Source organism: Medicago truncatula, chromosome 5 (genome assembly GCF_003473485.1).
Source record: "Medicago truncatula cultivar Jemalong A17 chromosome 5, MtrunA17r5.0-ANR, whole genome shotgun sequence".
NCBI classification, from domain to species: Eukaryota; Viridiplantae; Streptophyta; class Magnoliopsida; order Fabales; family Fabaceae; genus Medicago; species Medicago truncatula.
The window spans coordinates 39,945,284-39,963,923 of record NC_053046.1 but is presented as its reverse complement, the minus strand read 5'-3'; the positions used below and the strand labels follow the sequence as shown (position 1 = coordinate 39,963,923).

Below are 18,640 nucleotides of genomic sequence, written 5' to 3'. Positions count from 1 at the left end.
ACTTTCTCTAGATGAATGCATTATTAATGTGGAACACATGATAAAAAAAAAAATTAACAACACAGGATTAAGACGAAAAATCTGATTTTCGAACCTTCACGATTTCTTCCATTACATCAATGCTCATTACATAAACCACGTATAAGCGAATCGCACGGGAAGTTGCCTCTCCTTCTAACTACATAGATATACATGTGTTTAGACTTCAGTAATCAAATGAATATAAAAAATAAATAATAACCATTCTACAATCACATAACAACCAAATGTTGTTCATCAAGATCAAAAAAAAAAAAAAAAAAGAACTTACCACTGCACACCTTGAAAGAGGATGTCCTTTAAGACCAGTTAGTCTAAGTTCTATCATTTTCTGTTGCGCTGCATACACATCATCTCCATTTTCTGCATGGACCATGGCTAAGGCACCAAGAGACTTGCATTTCGTAAATCCTTGTAGAAGAAGCTAATCATTGACCATAACAAATCCTTTGTATGTCATGAAAAACTTGAAAGAGTTGATACACATTGACTAAAAAACATAGACGAACTACCTGAAATCAATTCCTCGAAACTCATTTAAAGGATTTGTACTTATTGTCAGAACAACAACCCTGTTTCAAAAGTACACAAATACAAAAACCACAAAGTTTGTTCAACTGTGTCTACATCTCCGACTGCAAAGTGGCTTCAATACCTTTCTATTACTCAAGCTTAGGGTTTGCATAGTACAACTTGTGTTTAAATACTACAGTCCAGTTTACAAGATTACCACTTGCCCACTTATCAATAAACTATGAGTCATAACCAACACTTGTTACCATGTAATCATATAGCACCAAAAGAAAATAAACACCGGCCTTTCTCCGTGACCACGATTTCCATTTCCTTTGAAACAACTTCGTCCCATTTAGTAACTGATATGGAAGCCATAATCCATGCAAGACTTGTTTTGCCTTGTTTTCACTAGAAATGTTATATAAACATAAATTTCCTCAACCAGTATATAAACTATCCTCAACCAATACATATGTTATCCTAAACTACTACATAAGTTATCCTCAACTAGTACATATGTTATCCTAATAAAGTACAAATTATTGCCAACTAGTACATACATAATCCTGAACTAGTACATATGTTTCCTCAGATCTGTAACACAACACATAAATCCAATAAACAACCACACACTCAATCATGAATTTAAACATTAGTTAACATAATTTTAAAATGGACACGAACGACAGTGCTTCAATCCAACAAACCACCGCCACTGACAACCTCAATAGATGATTCTACATGGATGTTTCTTTTGATCTGATTTCTCACCATTCCAATATTGCACTCCTACACATTTGGACAAATAAAAAACTAAGATTCAATATACATATGGAGAATACATAATTTCTGAAGGAAAAAAGACTTACTGTAGTAGCCTGTCTGTCATTACTTCGCTTGGTTCACTTCCTTGATCTTCACATTTAACCCGCACTGGACTGTGAATTCCAATACCGTTGTTTGGATTTGAGTCATCAATGAAACTTCTGTTAACAATGTCAGTTATACCATCCTTATTAGAATTAAATTGATGTAATGTTTCATGGAGTGCCTTAGTTGCATCTTCAGATTCAGCGGCTACTTCAGCAATCTCATAGAAATGCTTGCACAATTTGTCAAACCTGTCCATCTTTGGCTTCAATTCTCTCGCGCAATAACTACTCTTAATATATGAATGCTTCCTTTTAATATTTTTCTTCCATCGTGTTAAAACATACTTCTCTGGCACATTTTTAACCCTTTCTCGTGTACACACAGATAACACATGACAACACAGGATACCTCTAAACTCAAACAACGAGCATTCACAGCTGAAATCCTGGTTTTCCTGATTAAACACAACTTTGAAGACATTTTCTTTATGTCTGCCTCCAACTACAACCTCCTCCAACACATGATAAGTAGCAAAGCAACCCTCGACAACATTCAACGAGGGAGCACAATTCATTTTGGATATGAATTCAGCTTGAACTTCTTTGAATTTGGCATGAGTGTACTCACCTTGCAATTGCTTTTCAATGGACGAGTTTGACACACACGGAATTGTAGTATCTAGTGAATTAAAATCTGCTTCAAATTCTTTTTCTGCTCGACTACTAAGAGCATTATCATATTGCTTTACAAATTGATTTAGACTTGTTGTTGAATTGATATACCCATCAAAGAAAGCATGCATGCTCTCACTTCTCTGCGTAGTTGACATACCTGCCCAAAAATATTTTCTTACAAAGGTTGGTGCCCATCTATGACGCTCTTCATACAACCCACTCAACCAATCATTCTGTTGAAGCATAAACTTGTCTATGAAGGAACACCATTTCTCTTCAAAACCAGTTGTTGTGTGTGTATCATAAACTGCTCCTTCCATCGCAGACTTGATTCTTTTATATTCACTGTATTCGTTGAGCTTTTCAGGAATTTTTTTCATTATATGCCATAAACACCACCTATGGCGTGTTGTAGGGAAGACTAACTCAATGGCATTTTGCACAGCCTTACATTGATCGGTCACAATTCCCACAGGGGCCTTTCCAAGCATACAACGAAGCCATGATTTGAAAAGCCACACAAATGACTCTGTGTCTTCTCCTGAGAGCAGCCCACATCCAAGTAATGTTGATTGACCATGGTGATTCACACCTACAAATGTAGCAAAAGGCATGTCAAACTTATTGGTCAAATATGTTGTGTCGAAAGTTACAACATCTCCAAAATACTCATAAGTAGCTCTACTTCTTGCATCAGCCCAAAACACATTCCTTACATGAAAATCGTCATCCAAATCTATGTCGTAGAAGAAATTCGAATTTTGTTCCCTCATTTTAGAAAAATAGCTCATTAAGGCCTTGCCATCACCTTCTTTTCCAATTAAATGTTGTTCGTTGTTAACATAATTTATCATGTCTTTTTCGCAAAATGGTATATTTTCATGCCCTTCCGCATTGTTGACAATAGATCGGAAAGTCTTAATGGTCCTCACTCCTGCATCCTCATTGATTTCGATTGTTCTTTTTACATGCAAGTCCATTCTCTTTGTAGGGCTAGTCTTGTGAGAATGTCTAGATTCAAATTTTGAAATGTACCACAAACCATCCTTTTCCAACTTAATACAAATCTTGGCAGGACAATTTTTTGTCTTGGATGGGGGTGTCTTTAACGTACACGGAATTTCTGACCCTTGAGACCCCTCTCTTGTGCAAACAAGAATTGCATAGCAGGTCTCTCCATCATCTCTTTTTTTCGATGTTCTGGTCTTCCACCGAAAACCCTTTTTCAAAGCATACTCTCTATAAAGTGTTTTGACATCATCAATGCAAGAAAAACGCATCCCCGTTGCAGGCTTCCAACATGCTTCATCATCATCAGAGTTATCAACTTCCATACCTTCATCATGAATACTCCCACAATCTACTAGATTCTCTGAACTATCCATGAGTTCCAATTGTGGGTTGTGCCAAACCAAAACTGCACAAAAGAAGTCAATAAGATCTATAATAAGTTATGTTGCAAACATAGAGATTTACAAGCTTATTTCATCGAATATGGTTATAAAATTAAAAGACGCAACAACACTACAACAAGTAAATAAAATACATGGAAAAGGTTCTCACCAACCCAAGACAAATACATCAGACCCATTACACAAAGCTAACACCAGGGACTGGTACACACCGAAATAAAACAAGCTAATAAGAGAAAGTAGCAGTCTTTGCATCATTGCAATATCACACCATCAATGCAACTACACCTATAATTAACAATAAAGCCACAGCTACATAACTTGGCAAGATAAACCTAGGCAAACTTAACCACCGTAGCACCGTGATCAAAGGTGTGCCGGTGGTGTCTGACACGCATGTGATTGCATTCAATTTTGTTATTTTCACAAATTGTTACTGGTGTCAATGTGTTAGTGTCTGTGTAGTACTTCATAGGCCTTAAGTCTCCCAACAAAATCTAACTAACTTACAAAATCATATCCGCACAGAATCTAACTTAGTGCTCTACCACATCCATTAAGGCTTGAAAACACAGTTTAAACAAACCCTTGAAACAAAGAAAGCTCAGTATCAAATTCTAGAGCATTGCAAGTATAAAATTAGAAAATTGGAAAATGGGGGAAAAACTATAAACCCTAATCAGAGGTAGGAAAACATAAGGAAACAAAAATGGCAAATAAACCTTAAAGACAAATAAAAAAAAAAAATGAAATTTGTGGGTGTGATACCTTTTTCAGCAGCAGAGCGAAGTGGGGATTACTGTTTCAGACTTAAAAGAGAAAGTGAAAAATGGAATGGAAGAGTGAGAAATTGTGTTTTTGTTTGTCAATTTAGTTTCAGTTCATCGGTAAGTACAAGATTGTTGTCTTGTTGACATCACAAAAGTTGTATGTCACTCACCATGTTTTATTTTCTTTCTTTTTTAAGTTTAAAAACACACTTTTGTCCTCTCTACTTTTACAAAGTTGTGAATTTGGCCCTCAACTTTAATAATTATATTTTTGAGACCTCAACTTTAGTCCATTTTGTGAGAGTAAGTCTCGTTTGAGGTCAATACAATACGTACATGAATATCAAATTTAATTATTCAAATGTCACGTGTATATTTAATGATTCAGATGTCACGTGAACATCAATAGTTTTTGAAAACTCACATAAGTGGACGAGTTGGGGTTCCAACCCACTAATAACATTCGGCATATCAATTTCAGTATTTATGCCATCGAGCTAGGACTTGTGAACTTTACGGTTGTTAATTTAATAATATTTTTTTCTTTGTTTTAATCAAATTAACATCAGTAAGTATTTTTTATATTTTTTTTCTAAAATTATCGTATTCTCTTTTTTTTATACACACGCATTTGCATTATGTTTTGGAAAATGTCACGCTTATTAAGAAATCAAATATCCTTCAAAAAAAAAAAACAAACATAATACCCCTAAAAAAAGAAATCAAATATAATACTAGTCTTGTATAGGTTGTTTAGTCAATTCTTAAAAGAAAAATAGACAATTTAGGGATCAAGATCCTCTCAAATGAAAAATAAAACTCAGGAAATAAGAGATCTAGACCATTGAGAATAAAAAAAAAGGGGATAATATTGAAATTTGTCTTTAAAAAAAATATTGAAATTTGAAAAAAAGGGAGAAAGGTTGAGATGTGAAAATTGAGAAAATATGAGGGAGAGAGAGATATGAAGATGATCCATTTCTGTCAATTTAATCTTCAAACTATTACTCTAACCGATTTCTGTCATTTTTTTGATATAGAAGTTTTTATTATTTTTTTATTATATATATTAGCACTTAATTTTGATTTAGTTACATTATGTTATACTACCATTTTTGTGCATGTCAGTAGCAATGGTTTGAACGAGTTCATGCTTAGAAGATAATAGTATGTTGTTTGTTAACTATTTTAGTTGTTGAGATCTGAAGCTATTTTATTTAGTCATCACGTCGCATCCAAAAACATCGTCACAAGTGCTTATACCGGTAGATAAAATCACATATGTCAACTCAAATAATATCTATTTTTGAAGTCTGCTACGTATTTCTCAGAGTATCTAGAACCACATGGAGATATATGCACATCTAGGCCCTCTTTGGTAAGATGACTCTACAGGAATACTGCCACAAGTTACAACTCCAGTAACCATAACATATACACATAGTCTAACCAACATGAGTGTGCTATATAGTACTTATACAGTATCTTATTCATGTTATGTTCCCTTTTTCTCCCATTGCTTTCAACACAAATCTAAGCAAAGTAACACAACATAATTATTCTATGTACAATCGAAGTTTTCTAGTACATAGATACATGTTTTTTCTTTGTTTGAATGCCAAAAACTATGTTAACAATATAGTAAAAAACAATACCATAATTTTTTTTTAAGTGGTAGATTTGGCTCTTTTTACTGGGGCTTTAAGGGAATTTAGATAAACAGCATCCTTTTTGTCCAATCCATCAAACAGATAACTAAAAGGAGGCATCTGTATGTATCTCCCATTACCAGGAACAACTTTCAGTTCATTATTTTCCCAAACAACTCTTCCTCCTGCTATAGTCACTTCAATTTTCCCCTGAAAATAATTATAAAAAGTATATAAAGACGTTGAATTTTGATAATATTACATGACAAGGCTTCAATTATTGAACAATGTGCAAAGAAGCATATGTTTAACCTCGACATAGGACACCAACAACGTAAAAGAACATCGAATGAACAAACCAAGTAAGTAACAATTGGCGAGATTGAGAGATTCAAGACCAAAAAGAGAGGGGTAGCTATGTACCACCGACCGACATTTCAATGTGTCTAACCAACACATGTGATTACATGCAATTGCCAATTACTATCATTTTCTTAAATTATCATCGGTGTCGGAATATCAATGTCGTGTCTAGTGTTTTATAGAAAATGAAATTCAATCCCCACACGAACAAAACTAGAATAAAGTAAAACTGGCACCTTTCCTTTCCATCCCTCGTACACATTTGTGTCCAATCTGGAGTGGTGAGATTTTGCAGTTATCTCAAAACTTGAGTTAGGATTCAGGATGATAATATCTGCGTCGGACCCCGGAAGTATAGCTCCCTTCCTTGGATATATATTGAAGATTCTAGCACTAAAATGATTGTACAAGTAAAAACATCATTAATATTTTTTGCAAATTTACCAAACAATAAGAATAATAAAATTGCCTGAATTCTCTTTATTGCCCTAAGAAATGGATGTCAATCTTTTCTTTGAATATCAAAGAACATACCATTCAGTGCTTGTCACTCTGACATAGTCCGTGACCGATATTTGACCAGATTCCTGAGAGAGAGAGAGAGAGAGAGAGAGAGAGATAACAATAAAATCTAGTTAAAATGTTATCATCTCCCCTTTCAACAATCTAACAAGAAAGTGAGGGCAAGGTAGAAGTTTATTATTATACCACCATTATGTCCCAGACCACGTGCATCCTTTCTTCAATACCTACAAATTTTGAGTTGCAATTCATATTAATAATTTAACACTTCGAAATTAAACATAATGCATTTAGACCACACATATCCAAAACCATTGAGTGGTTACCGTTGACACCATTTATAATTTGGCGGAAGTCATCAACTCCACGAGCTTTCTGGGTGGAATTCCAGGCACAATGATCAGTTCCTACCAGCTGCAAAGTTGTAAAAAGAATCATTTTGTCAAATGAATAATCCTAGTAATCTTAGTAAAGAGAATGAAGTTGAGCTCAAAATTTATCAAACAATTCATGGCAACAACAGACTTGGAAGGTTTAACAACCGTGGCACTAAATATTCAGTCCTTCGATGCAATGTATGAAGCAAATTCAATCATAGATGAAAGTTTTAGATGCAAAACAACATTAGGTGATCACTTTGATAAATGTATACATATGATATTTAAACTCAGAATTTTTGAAATTAGATGTGAAACCTGCAAAACTCCTGTTGCAAGGGCAGATTGAAGGGCCTTATCATGTCCTTTACTCCTAATAGGAGGGCTCATGAGATACCTGAAACATGAGAACCGACACAAATTACATTATTAAAACTTAAGACAAGAAATAACAACTACCAATAGAAAAGGAAAGAAGTAGTGAACTTGCTTTGCTGCAGTCGTAAAATCAGGATGCCAAAGCCAAGAGTCATCAAGGGCTAACCCAGAGACAATAGGTTCTCCAATTACCCTTTGTCCTGAAGTTTGAATAACATGTGAAATTGTCTACTTTCTCTTAATGAATGCAATATGACTATGCAACGCATTTACAAAAAAAAGTGAGAACAGGACTTGAAAGGATTAAAGTGAAGAACCTGATTTCCGAGCCTTCGCAATTTCTTCCATTGCATCGATGCTCATTACATGAACCACATATAAAGGAGTGTTCACAAAATCTGCTAAGCGAATAGCACGAGAAGTTGCCTCTCCTTCCAACTACATAGGTATCCAAGTCACAGTAATCAAAGAATACAAGAAAACAAAATAAGTAATAACCAATCTAAGATCCCATGCCAACTAAATGTTGTTCATCAAAACAAAAGCAGAGTATTACCATTGGAGGCCTTGAAAGAGGATGCCCTTCAGGACCTGTTATTCCAAGTTCTATCATTTTCTGTTGCCCTGCATACACAGCATCTCCATTTTCTGCATGGACCATCGCTAAGGCACCAAGAGACTTGCACTTCTTAAATCCTTGCAACAGAAGCTCATCGTTGACCATAATAAATTCTTTATATGCCATGAAAAACTTGAAAGAGTTGATACCTGAGATTAAGAAACATAGATGAACTACCTGAAATCAATCCCTCCAAACTCATCTAAAGGGTTATTACTTATTGCCAGGACAACAACCCTAGTTTGAAAGTAAACAGATGCAAAAAAATGATGTCGCAAACATAGAACACACAATATTTGAGTTTGGTCAATTTTACCTACGTTTACAAATGAAGTACCTTTCTGTTAATTAAGCTTACGGTTTAAAAAGTACAACATGTGTTTAAATACTACAGTGCAGTTTACAAGTCACCCCTCGTGCAACCTGCCACTTATCAGTAAACTATGATTCGTACACCCAATATTGAACTACCTAAAATCAATTCATCAAAAATCATGGAAAGGGTATATTTACCGCATAATCATAAAGTACAAAAATTAATTTTGACCTTTCTCCTTAACCATGATCTCCATATCTGTTGAAACAGATTCATCCCATTTGGTAACTGCCACATGGAAGCCATAATCCATGCAAGAATTCTTTGCCTTCTTTTCATAGGCTTCAAAACCAGCAGTTAAATTCCCATTAATTGGCATAACGAAGTCAATGTGCATCGTTGTTCCACCAGCTAATGCTGCAGACTGACCACTGAAGAAGTCGTCTACTGATGTAGTACCCAACGCATCCATCCCTAGGTGTGCATGAGGATCAATGCCTCCTATTATCGGTTCAAACAAAACAAATATTCAAAAGTTTGTCACATAAAAGATGATAATAATGATAGTAATATTGAATTAGTGTATATAGGAGTTAGATTAAAAATCTTTAAGGCTTAACCTGGCATGACAAACTTGCCGGTGGCATCTATCACATACACATCATCTCCAACCTGACAATAGAAATTACAGAAGAAACAAACCAAACAATACAAACATTAGAAAAAAGAAAGTAACAAAACTTAATGTGGTTCACTGTTACAAAGAAAACCATTGAACAAACAAAAAGGAAATCAGCATAAAAAATATTTGAAGCATAACTCAAAGATAAAAAGGGAAAAAATAGGCAAGAAGATAATGGATGAAAATAAAAAATTAGTGAAGACTGGTTTTAGTTCTTTTAGTTTCCAAAAGAAAATGTGGCATCTAATTTAGGCTCTCTCATCAAAATTACCAATTTGGAACACATTAGTCCCTTTTTTTTTGGAAACTCAAAATCCGATCCAAGGACTGACTAATCTCAGAACTGGACCAACACATGAATTGTTGGCACCTGGGGGATTCGAATTTGAGACCTTGATAGGAGAACACTCTAATTAGCCCCAAAAACAATTTTAAAACAATCTCAGACGATTGGATAAATATGTCCCCTAATTTAGTAACTCTCAGGTCAGGGATTACTTGTGGACTTTTTTCTAAAGTATTATATCACAACTTAACTATGTGCTTATAGCAGAAGTGCTTATTATATAAATGCTTATATATAAAATACTTCTATAAGCCATAAGTTGTATTCATGAAATATCCTAGAGTTATTAGGTGAAAACAGCCTGTGAACATGTTTTAAGTTGTTTCCGTAAATAGATAAACTCAAATAATTGAATCAAACAATACTTAAATTGGATTTCATATTTTTTTCTCATTAGTTTAGTATATAGAATGAGAATCCACTCATAGAAATAAGATAAAAATAGAATATTAAAAGCAAAGTACCATGATATTTGGTTGGACGGCAACAATGATTCCATCTTCAACATAAACATCAGCAACATGTTGGTGATGAGCATTGACAACAGTACCACCTTTAATCAACAACTTGTTTGTTGATGATGAAGTTCCACATGTGGACTCTCCGGATTCAATTCCAGCTTCACAAAACTAAATTCCACAGTTCAAATAATCAGTTAAGAAATGAAAAAAGTGGTGATAAAAATAAAAGTCGTAAAAGTCAACACAAGAGAGAGGGAGTGAGTGATGCATGTGATGTTACTGACCTGGTTGTTAGCATGTTGTGAAAGTGAAGTTGTGATAAGAAAGAAGAATATAGGAAGAAGAAGTTGAAAACTGAAGCTCATCATCATCACTACAGTACAGACACAACTACTGAACTACAGGAGTTGTTTCTATAAATTGTGATTCCACGCTATCAGTGTGGTTGAGAACTGTTATATTCTAAAAAAAGACATGTCCTTCCAAACACTTATTAACCTATTAAATGTTTGATTACTGTATCATCACTATGTTTTGTTAATAGTTCCTCCATTCCTTAATACATGATTATTTTACAAAAAATCATGGGTATTAAACAAAAAATTTGAGTAATAAATTTGTCAAAAAACTGTGTTAATGCATCTAAAAATTTGTAAATGATCTCATATTGATAAACAAACATTTTATTTTAATGATTTTATAATTAAGCACATGGGGAGTACTAAGGTAAAACTACATGTGTCCCTTAATTTAATTTTAAATAATGATTCATTTCTACTTCTTTTTTTTTCCATTTATTTTGATATGTTTACCTATGAATTTTCAAACTTCAAAATTCATATATGCAAACATGGTCAAATGACTATAAATTTGAAAATTGAAAGGAAGAGTATGACCATATCATTTTTTAAATTAAGTTTATTTTATTTTTGGAAATTTTAGAGAATTGAAATTATGAGTTTTTCTATTCACACCCTATATATTTTTGGTTACACCCAATTTTTTAAAAAAGTTTTTTATAATACCAAAATTGTCCTTTTATATAAATTTTCTTAAAATCTTATTTCATTCATTGTCTGTCACTTTAAAATTTCACTCTCTTTTACCCACCAACGATCAAACAATCCTGATGTTCAATTAATCTCTATGGAAGATTAAAGCGTGAATCAAAACATCTTTCATTCATACTCGATTGCATATAAATAAGTGAATTTTTTATTCTTTTTCAATAACGTTGGTTTCAATTTTCTTCTTCTTGTTCAACTGCATTGTACGACAGTTTCAGTTTTACATCGTTGAGGTTAACTTAAATTCAGTTTAAGTAGGTTCATGTAAACTTAGTTTACATAATCTACTTAAACTTAGTTTACATAACCTACTTAAACTGAGTTTAAGTATGTACACTTAAACTCAGTTTACATGACCTACTTAAACTAAGTTTACATGTACATACTTAAACTGATATTACGTATAATCATTGAGCAAGGTTGAACTTTTAGGTGCGCACTTAAACTCAGTTTACATGACCTACTTAAACTGAGTTTAAGTATGTATACTTAAACTCAGTTTACATGAGCTACTTAAACTAAGTTTACATGATCTACTTAAACTGAGTTTAAGTATGTACACTTAAACTTAGTTTACATGACCTACTTAAAATAAGTTTACATGTAAATACTTAAACTGAGATTTACGTAGAATCATTGAACAAGGTTGAACTTTTAAATGTACACTTAAACTCGGTTTACATGACCTACTTAAACTGAGTTTAAGTATGTACACTTAAACTCAGTTTACATGACCTACTGAAACTAAGTTTACACGACCTACTTAAACTGAAGAGGAATTTTAGGGTGTAACCAAGAAAAAAGGAAGATGCTTTTTGAAAATTAAATTTTCTAGTCAAATCTTGAAAATTGAAAAATAGGGATCAGTTTTTAAACTGTCAAAATCTTGAGGGTCAATTTGTAATATTTTAGAAATTTATAGGACTTGATCTAAAATTTTGTAAAACATGGGAGCAACGTGCAAAATTTTAAAGAATTATAATAAAAAAGAGATTTGAAATTCATAGCTTTCCGGTACAATTTGAAATTCCTTAATTTCAATTTGGACAAAAAATTTCGTAAATAATTATTGTCATTTTGAAACTTGTACAAATTAATCATTGAAACAATGTATTTAGTATTTACATATAAGAATTTGAATTCCTTCAAAAAGTTGCATCACCAAATCCTCGTCCAAACACACTCATAGAGACCAACGAGGTAATCTTGCCTATTTATTTTTCATATAAAAACCTATATTATATTTTTTTTTTTTTGAAAACTCGGTATCTAGCTCAAGTATCGACTAATTTGATAGATTCAATGTCACCGCCCACATGGTATCGGGAGAATCGAACATATGACATTTAAAGAAGCACACTCCAAAGTCTCAAACCGATATCATAGGTTTTTTTTTTTTTTTTTAAATTCACTCCAATCTTTAAACTTATATTAAAATTTTAGTTGGATCGTCTAACTTACATCGATCAAATTGATATCTTGACTTATATAAGTTAATGCAACTTGTTCCATAAAACTTTTGAAAATACACTACTAAACTATATTTGAGAGAAGAGAAAAAAATATGTTGTTCAAATTGATGGTTTAAAATATGCATTTGATCTTGTTCAAAAAAAAAAAAAAGCATTTGATTTTTGCAAATATTAAGATTTTGTAATTTTTTTTAATATAAACCCTGATTTTTTTTTTCTTCTTTCTAGTCACACCACTGACCACCAGCGGCGGCAACTACCTACACTTCCATCATCCCCTTTCCCCCTCAGATGGAGGAGGCACTACCGTTAGGATTCAACGAAGTTCCAGAATTCGAAGACGATTCAAAATCACCATCATCATCAAATTCTCGAAAATTAGTTCCATGGTTAAACTGGAACGAATGGCTTTTCGTTAGAGACTCTCTCTTCTCCGATTCTCCCAACTCATTTTCCGATGCTCTTAAACGCGTAACTAACTTCCTTTTTTTATCATATATACATTGCAATTTTATCATAACATAACGTTCATTTAACCCTAATTGTGTAATGTTTCTGCTTTTCAGATTTCCGTGTGGCGAACTCGAGGTTGCTTGCCCGAACTCATTGATATTACTGCTATCTTCCTTGAAATTCAGCACATGGACCCCTTTTTTAGGTATTCATAACACAGACAATAAGCGCTTATGATATAAGTGTTAATGGATGAGTTATTTCTATAACAAAAGCTAAAATAAAGTTAAACTATTTTCATCTAAGTTATAATCTATTTTTTCAGAAGCTCTCCTGGAGAGCTTGTTATTGTAAACTGGAGACAACTTATGGCATGTTATAAGTTGTTTCTATAAGTTCTCACAAATAGTCTCGCTAGTGCTTAGGCCAGTTGCATCACTTCAAAATTTACCTATTCTTTTAGGTACAACAACAACCATGAATAAAGTTGTGTTTGGATAAAGAACTCAGATCAGCACCTGTAGCATAAGCAGTTATCATATAAGGGCTTATTTAAAAATAGGTATAACAAGGATAAAATAAAATGGAACTGTTTTCATATAAGCTATAAACTATTTTCACAAGTTAACCTCGAAGGCTTTTGAAAATAAGTCGAAAACAACTTATGGACGTGTCATAAGTTGTTTCCATAAGTTCTTCCAAACATACTCATCAATGCTTATGTCTGTAAGTTAATTATTTTTTTTATTTAGACAGGATCTATCAAATGATGGTTCTGTTTCAGAGCAAATTCTCATCAATCTGTATTCCGTAGCGAGTATGAGGTTTGACCTCCTTTTTCATTACCTTTCTTCTACTAGTTTTCTAGTAACTTTGTTGATGACTCTTCTAACATTTGATTGTGCTGTCTTTCTTCCCGAAAGGATTGTGAATGCTGTTGCGAAGAACGCTGAGAAGTCGCGGAAGAAAGAATATACGACAATAGCGGCGGCTGCTGACGAAAAAGGCCTTCCACGCATGCTGGTTGATATTCGTCACGGTAAAAAATCTTAGAGCCATTTTGGATAAATTTGTCAAACAAATTTTAATGTTAAAGAAATAATTAAGATAAGAGTTTTTAATAATAAGGAGCTCTTTAAAAAATAACTTTTAGTATAAGTTATAACTTCCTTTGGCATATAATTTTTTCCACAAGGTCTCATATTTAGTTTCTCCATTACTATCTTTAATCATGTCATGATTATTTTGTATGCAAATAACCATAAATTTAGTTTTGTTGCTTTTGTAGCTAGAAGGTAATCCAAGCTTCGTCTTATTCTATAACTCTTGTTTATCATTGTTTTGTTTGCATGATGCTATGCTAATTGGGTCATGATCTTTGTAATTCTGAAAGATCTTTGCTTTAACATGTTAAAGACCTGCTTTTTGTTTTACTTATTGCTGCTATTTCAGAGGTATCACATCGTGGGCTTCCATCTCTCAAGCTTGCTCGTATTTCCTCAATTAAGGTATGGCTCATTTTGACTTGTTTAATCATATGTCTTGGCAATCTTTTTACTTCTCTGGGATTAAATTGTAAGCAAGTGTGTGTGTGTGTGGTCCATAATTTGGTTGCGTTGTTAGCATTTAGGAAAGAATTGGAACAAATTTTCTCTCCTGAGGTCTGTGTTTAACACAATATTTTGAGTGTATATAGTGAAATTTATGTTTGTCTGGTAGTTTGTAATTATCACCTGATAAGCCGCTTTTAGAGAAGATCATCTGCTGAGAGCTTTTCTTCTCCCTTTGACCTTTTAAAGAATGATTTCTTAACTCCTGGCCTTGGTGGCTGTGGTATATCCTTTATAGAATATCCTCTTCTCCATGAAAACCTCATTTGATATCATAGGACCTTGGTAACATCTGCTTCTCTTCCATCAGGTTTCAGAGGACTGTATGTAAGAACTAGATAATAGCTTTACTGTTATCATTTTCAATGTGCCAACTTGAGTATGTTGTGTTAGAAAGAGGCATTTGGAACCTAGCTTGTGTATCAAAGTTGTCATCCGTACTGCACAAAGCTTATTGGGTTAACTATATTTTTTTTGGAAAAAGTAAACTTTTTTTTATCAGTATAGATAGGTAGTTCTTAATAGATCCATGATATTAGAATATAAACATTAACTAGAGTTTATTTTATTGGAATTGGACTAGTTTGACTGATTATGCACATATGTTTTTCAATAATGCATGGGAATCAGCCACATTCATGTGGTTACCTATTTAATTATAATTTGTTTCTTCCCAAGATCTTAATATATACACTCGTTCCTTCCATACCAAGTATTTTCAACTCACTGCTCTAAACTCATCTATAGTCTTACTGATACTTTCAGGCACTTGATTGGTTAAAATCTAATTATTGGGAACCTCAGAGCAAAGCAATTCCTTTTCACGGTGAAGACAATGCAAACATCAAAAAAGAAATCAAGACTATGATTCGTGAATTAGCAATCTGTTTGAAAGTTGGCGGGAGTCCCGAGTCTAGTACCTTACTTCTCAAGGGAAAACGTGAGTAAGCTGTGTTCCTTTTTCTTCATGTTGTAACTTTAACCAATGTCTTACACACTTGTCTGTTCTTACAGCCCTTTAGATCACTTTATTCTTTAAAGAGATTCATCGTATCTTAGATCCCATCTGGTTTGGCCTGGTTTGGCATGCATATGATCTGTTTATACTTTAATGTTGAAAGCCCAATTTAAAATTTTGGCATGTGGAAGTCTTCATCTCTTTTATAGAACATTGTTGTTTTATATGCCTTTTTGCAGGGCTATAAATCACAGGCTATTTTTTCAAGAGTTTCTTGTCTATCTCGCTTAGAGTTCTATCATGCTTAGAGGCTGGTTCACTTGTTTGAGTTCTCTCTTTGAATTCTCGGTCCTCCAGGATTATACTTTTTCCACAATTTAATTAATTTCTTTTGCTTATAAAAAATCTCAAGTATTGGGTTATTTAATATTTTAGAGCTGGTCTACAGGATATTGGATAATTTTATTTTACTCTGAAAAACAAGTTAATCACAAGTACTTTGTTACAGTGTATCATCAGTAATAATTAATGTTTTGGGTATTGATGTACTAATAGCTTGTGATGCTTTCAGCTCCCAAGAAACCGATTAAAAGGATCTTGAAATCTCTTCTTCGGTTATATTCCTCCTTCTCTTCAGAAGTTGTGTCGGTGCTGTTGGATTATTTGTTGAAAACATCAAGTTCCTCAGAGTTCAAAAAGAAAACGGGTGATGCTTCTGCTGGTCCCACCATAGATAATGTTTTGGCTGATTGGAAGCCTGTCATACTCAGATTGTATAATAAAGAACCAGAATTATTTCTGAACCTCCTTGAGGAAGTTCTTCATAGGATTGAAGCTCGGGAAGATATGAAGTGTGAAGAAGGTAGGCAGAGATTGATTTCCGACCACAACTCTCCTTTACATTGGAAGTTTCAATTTGCTTAATTGTTGTGGGTGCTTGTGTCTTTTAATGCACTATTTATTTGTTAAGCCCTACACACTTCCACGGTTTTTGTACTGCACTGCTGATGGGAATGCTTTTTTGGTTGAGTTTTCCTTAAGCCAACATGAAATCATAGAGTTTTTAAAAAAATTTCATCCTTTAATTCAGTTGGGGTGTTTGTTTTGACAATACGAAATTTGTATGCTTAGTTTCTTTTTTGTTCTTATATTGATCTCTTTTGCAGATAACCCAAGTATTGGGATTGCATACTCAAAGAAAGAGTTTCATCGAAGTTCTTATCTTTCTTCTTTGTTTGCATGGCTTGTTCGAATTCTTGGCAAAACATCTTCTAATGCAGCAAATATGCCGAAGAGGGTTTTGCATGAACTTGTTCGTAAATGTCTTCTAATATCACATCTCTGCGACAAGCAGGTCATGGATTCAGCTCTTCATCTCGCACAACTGATATATGACAGATCTTTGTTGCAGAAAGTTCAATTGCTCTCTGGTCTTGTTTTGTCGAATGTTTTTGACAATGCAGACGATCAAAGCTCTTTATTGTCGCCGATGAATGTTTCCCAATTCGAGGAATCAATGCGTGAAGCATATAAAAAGCTTGACTTTGTTAAACAACAGATAATGAGAAATAAAAAGTCAAGTGAAATGAATTGTGAGACTGAAGAAACAGAGGTATGGGCTTTGGCAAAGTCATGGAACCCATGTCCAATTGGCATGTTGCCTCGGGTTGTTGGTTCATCTGGTTGCCTTCCCGTTCTTGATGTTATCGATAACGAAGAACACAATCAAGCATCAGAAAGGAAAGAGAATTGGAAACTGATCAAACATAGTGCCAAGCGAGATGCCCCTTCAGATATTCAGCTACTCGATAACTCAACTGTTAAGAAAATGAGGGAGACTGAAGAATTTGGTGAATTAAATGATGAATCTTCAATGGAAGAGGATGAATCTCCAACGGACGAGGGGAAAGGATACCTTATGGTAGGTGGGATTTGGAAGAAAGTAACGGAGGAAGAGCTACTATCTATTCAATCTTCTGTGAGGATTTTAATTTAATTGATACCTGCAATTTAATCGATACCTGCTGCTTAGCTTAACTTAGCTCAGCTCAAATTTTGATAATGATGTTCAGTTTGATTATTCATAAGTTTTTTTTTAGTTGGTGATTATGATACCTATATAGAGGTGTCCAGCCTGGTTGAGTTATACATTGTCCTGTTATTACTAATGTTTGAAGAATTTATTAAATTAAATTTAACAAAAGTAACAAGTTTTCTGCACTTGACTTAATTATATTCTTGTGTGAAAAATTTATTGGTGTTGAACAATATGAGTGTTTACCCTGTGAAAATAATATTAAGTACATGTTATTAGTACAAAATTTTCATTGTCGTCGAAAAACCTATGAAACAAATTTGATGTACTCTTCCATTCCAAAAAAAAAAACGAAATCTCCACACAAGAAAATATTAGTACATTACATGAAATATAATACAATCCAATTTTTTAATTAGATGAACATAAAGCAATCCTATAGTTTGATTACCTAAATCATATCCACACAATTGAACATATTTTACCTATTGTGCTTCCATCAACCAGTTTCACTTCATTTGAAAGTAAAATGTGCAATTTAGCAGAGAAAATTCAGCAGGGGCGACCTGAGAACACATGAGTTGGATAACATAGACAAATATGATAGCTTCATGTGGTCTCATGTCGACCCTGTAGAACATCTCTACCTCAATATCTTCTAGCTTGAATGTAATCTCGTTTGTATGAACGAACTATCAGGTAATGAATTATGTCATCTTCAGGTAAATGATATATAGCCTTAAACATGGTACTTCTATAGGCTTTAAATGTACTACACCCAAGTACTTGTCATGTTGTCATGGAAATGAGTTCATCTATCCATGTGTTTTGTGAGAGTACAACATTGTACATTTGTACTACTTCCGGTTTCAACCAAAATCAAAGAGGAATAATTAGTTGTACTACTTTGAGTCAAAATGAAATAGTTGTACTACAGCTTTCGGTTACCCACACGGCAATACAATTCTATAAATCATATCTCGTTAATTTCTTTTAAATGAAATATAATATTCAAAAGAAAAATAAAAAGTTTCTACACTAACTAAAA

General features: G+C 33.5%; 3 protein-coding genes across 3 annotated transcripts; 1 reads left to right on the top strand and 2 right to left on the bottom strand.

Annotated features, from left to right (window-relative positions):
• Positions 1–93: 93 nt before the first annotated feature.
• LOC112421975 (protein FAR-RED IMPAIRED RESPONSE 1) lies at positions 94–4,459 on the bottom strand. Its single transcript, XM_024784421.2, has 4 exons — positions 4,283–4,459; positions 1,425–3,519; positions 311–1,344; positions 94–178 (listed from the first exon to the last, which is right to left on the bottom strand). Exons 2-3 carry the CDS (start codon positions 3,485–3,487, stop codon positions 1,323–1,325), a joined length of 2,085 nt encoding a protein of 694 aa, XP_024640189.1. The 5' UTR covers positions 3,488–3,519; positions 4,283–4,459; the 3' UTR covers positions 94–178; positions 311–1,322.
• A 1,178-nt stretch (positions 4,460–5,637) lies between these two features.
• On the bottom strand, positions 5,638–10,453 carry LOC11421464 (dihydropyrimidinase). The gene is made up of 13 exons (XM_003617174.4): positions 10,282–10,453; positions 10,001–10,165; positions 9,129–9,180; positions 8,740–9,009; positions 8,130–8,341; positions 7,891–8,011; positions 7,686–7,773; positions 7,514–7,592; positions 7,145–7,232; positions 7,005–7,045; positions 6,831–6,883; positions 6,533–6,689; positions 5,638–6,143 (listed from the first exon to the last, which is right to left on the bottom strand). Exons 1-13 carry the CDS (start codon positions 10,366–10,368, stop codon positions 5,952–5,954), a joined length of 1,605 nt encoding a protein of 534 aa, XP_003617222.1. The 5' UTR covers positions 10,369–10,453; the 3' UTR covers positions 5,638–5,951.
• Positions 10,454–12,740: 2,287 nt separating this feature from the next.
• On the top strand, positions 12,741–17,467 carry LOC11432339 (pre-rRNA-processing protein las1). The gene is given in 9 exon segments (XM_003617173.4): positions 12,741–13,007; positions 13,103–13,194; positions 13,742–13,813; positions 13,913–14,028; positions 14,442–14,497; positions 15,365–15,539; positions 16,129–16,419; positions 16,724–17,205; positions 17,207–17,467. Coding segments are annotated over 9 exon segments (1,575 nt in total). The 5' UTR covers positions 12,741–12,827; the 3' UTR covers positions 17,318–17,467.
• Positions 17,468–18,640: the final 1,173 nt, after the last annotated feature.

Coding starts and splice junctions, on each gene's coding strand:
- LOC11421464 (XM_003617174.4), bottom strand. CDS start 10,368: ATGATGATGAGCTTCAGTTTTCAACTTCTTCTTCCTATATTCTTCTTT. Junction 8,342..8,739: donor GATCATGGTTAAGGAGAAAG/GTCAAAATTAAT, acceptor TCTTAATCTCAG/GTATCAACTCTTTCAAGTTT. Junction 7,233..7,513: donor TTGCAACAGGAGTTTTGCAG/GTTTCACATCTA, acceptor ACAACTTTGCAG/CTGGTAGGAACTGATCATTG.
- LOC112421975 (XM_024784421.2), bottom strand. CDS start 3,487: ATGGATAGTTCAGAGAATCTAGTAGATTGTGGGAGTATTCATGATGAA. Junction 1,345..1,424: donor ATGACAGACAGGCTACTACA/GTAAGTCTTTTT, acceptor CCAAATGTGTAG/GAGTGCAATATTGGAATGGT.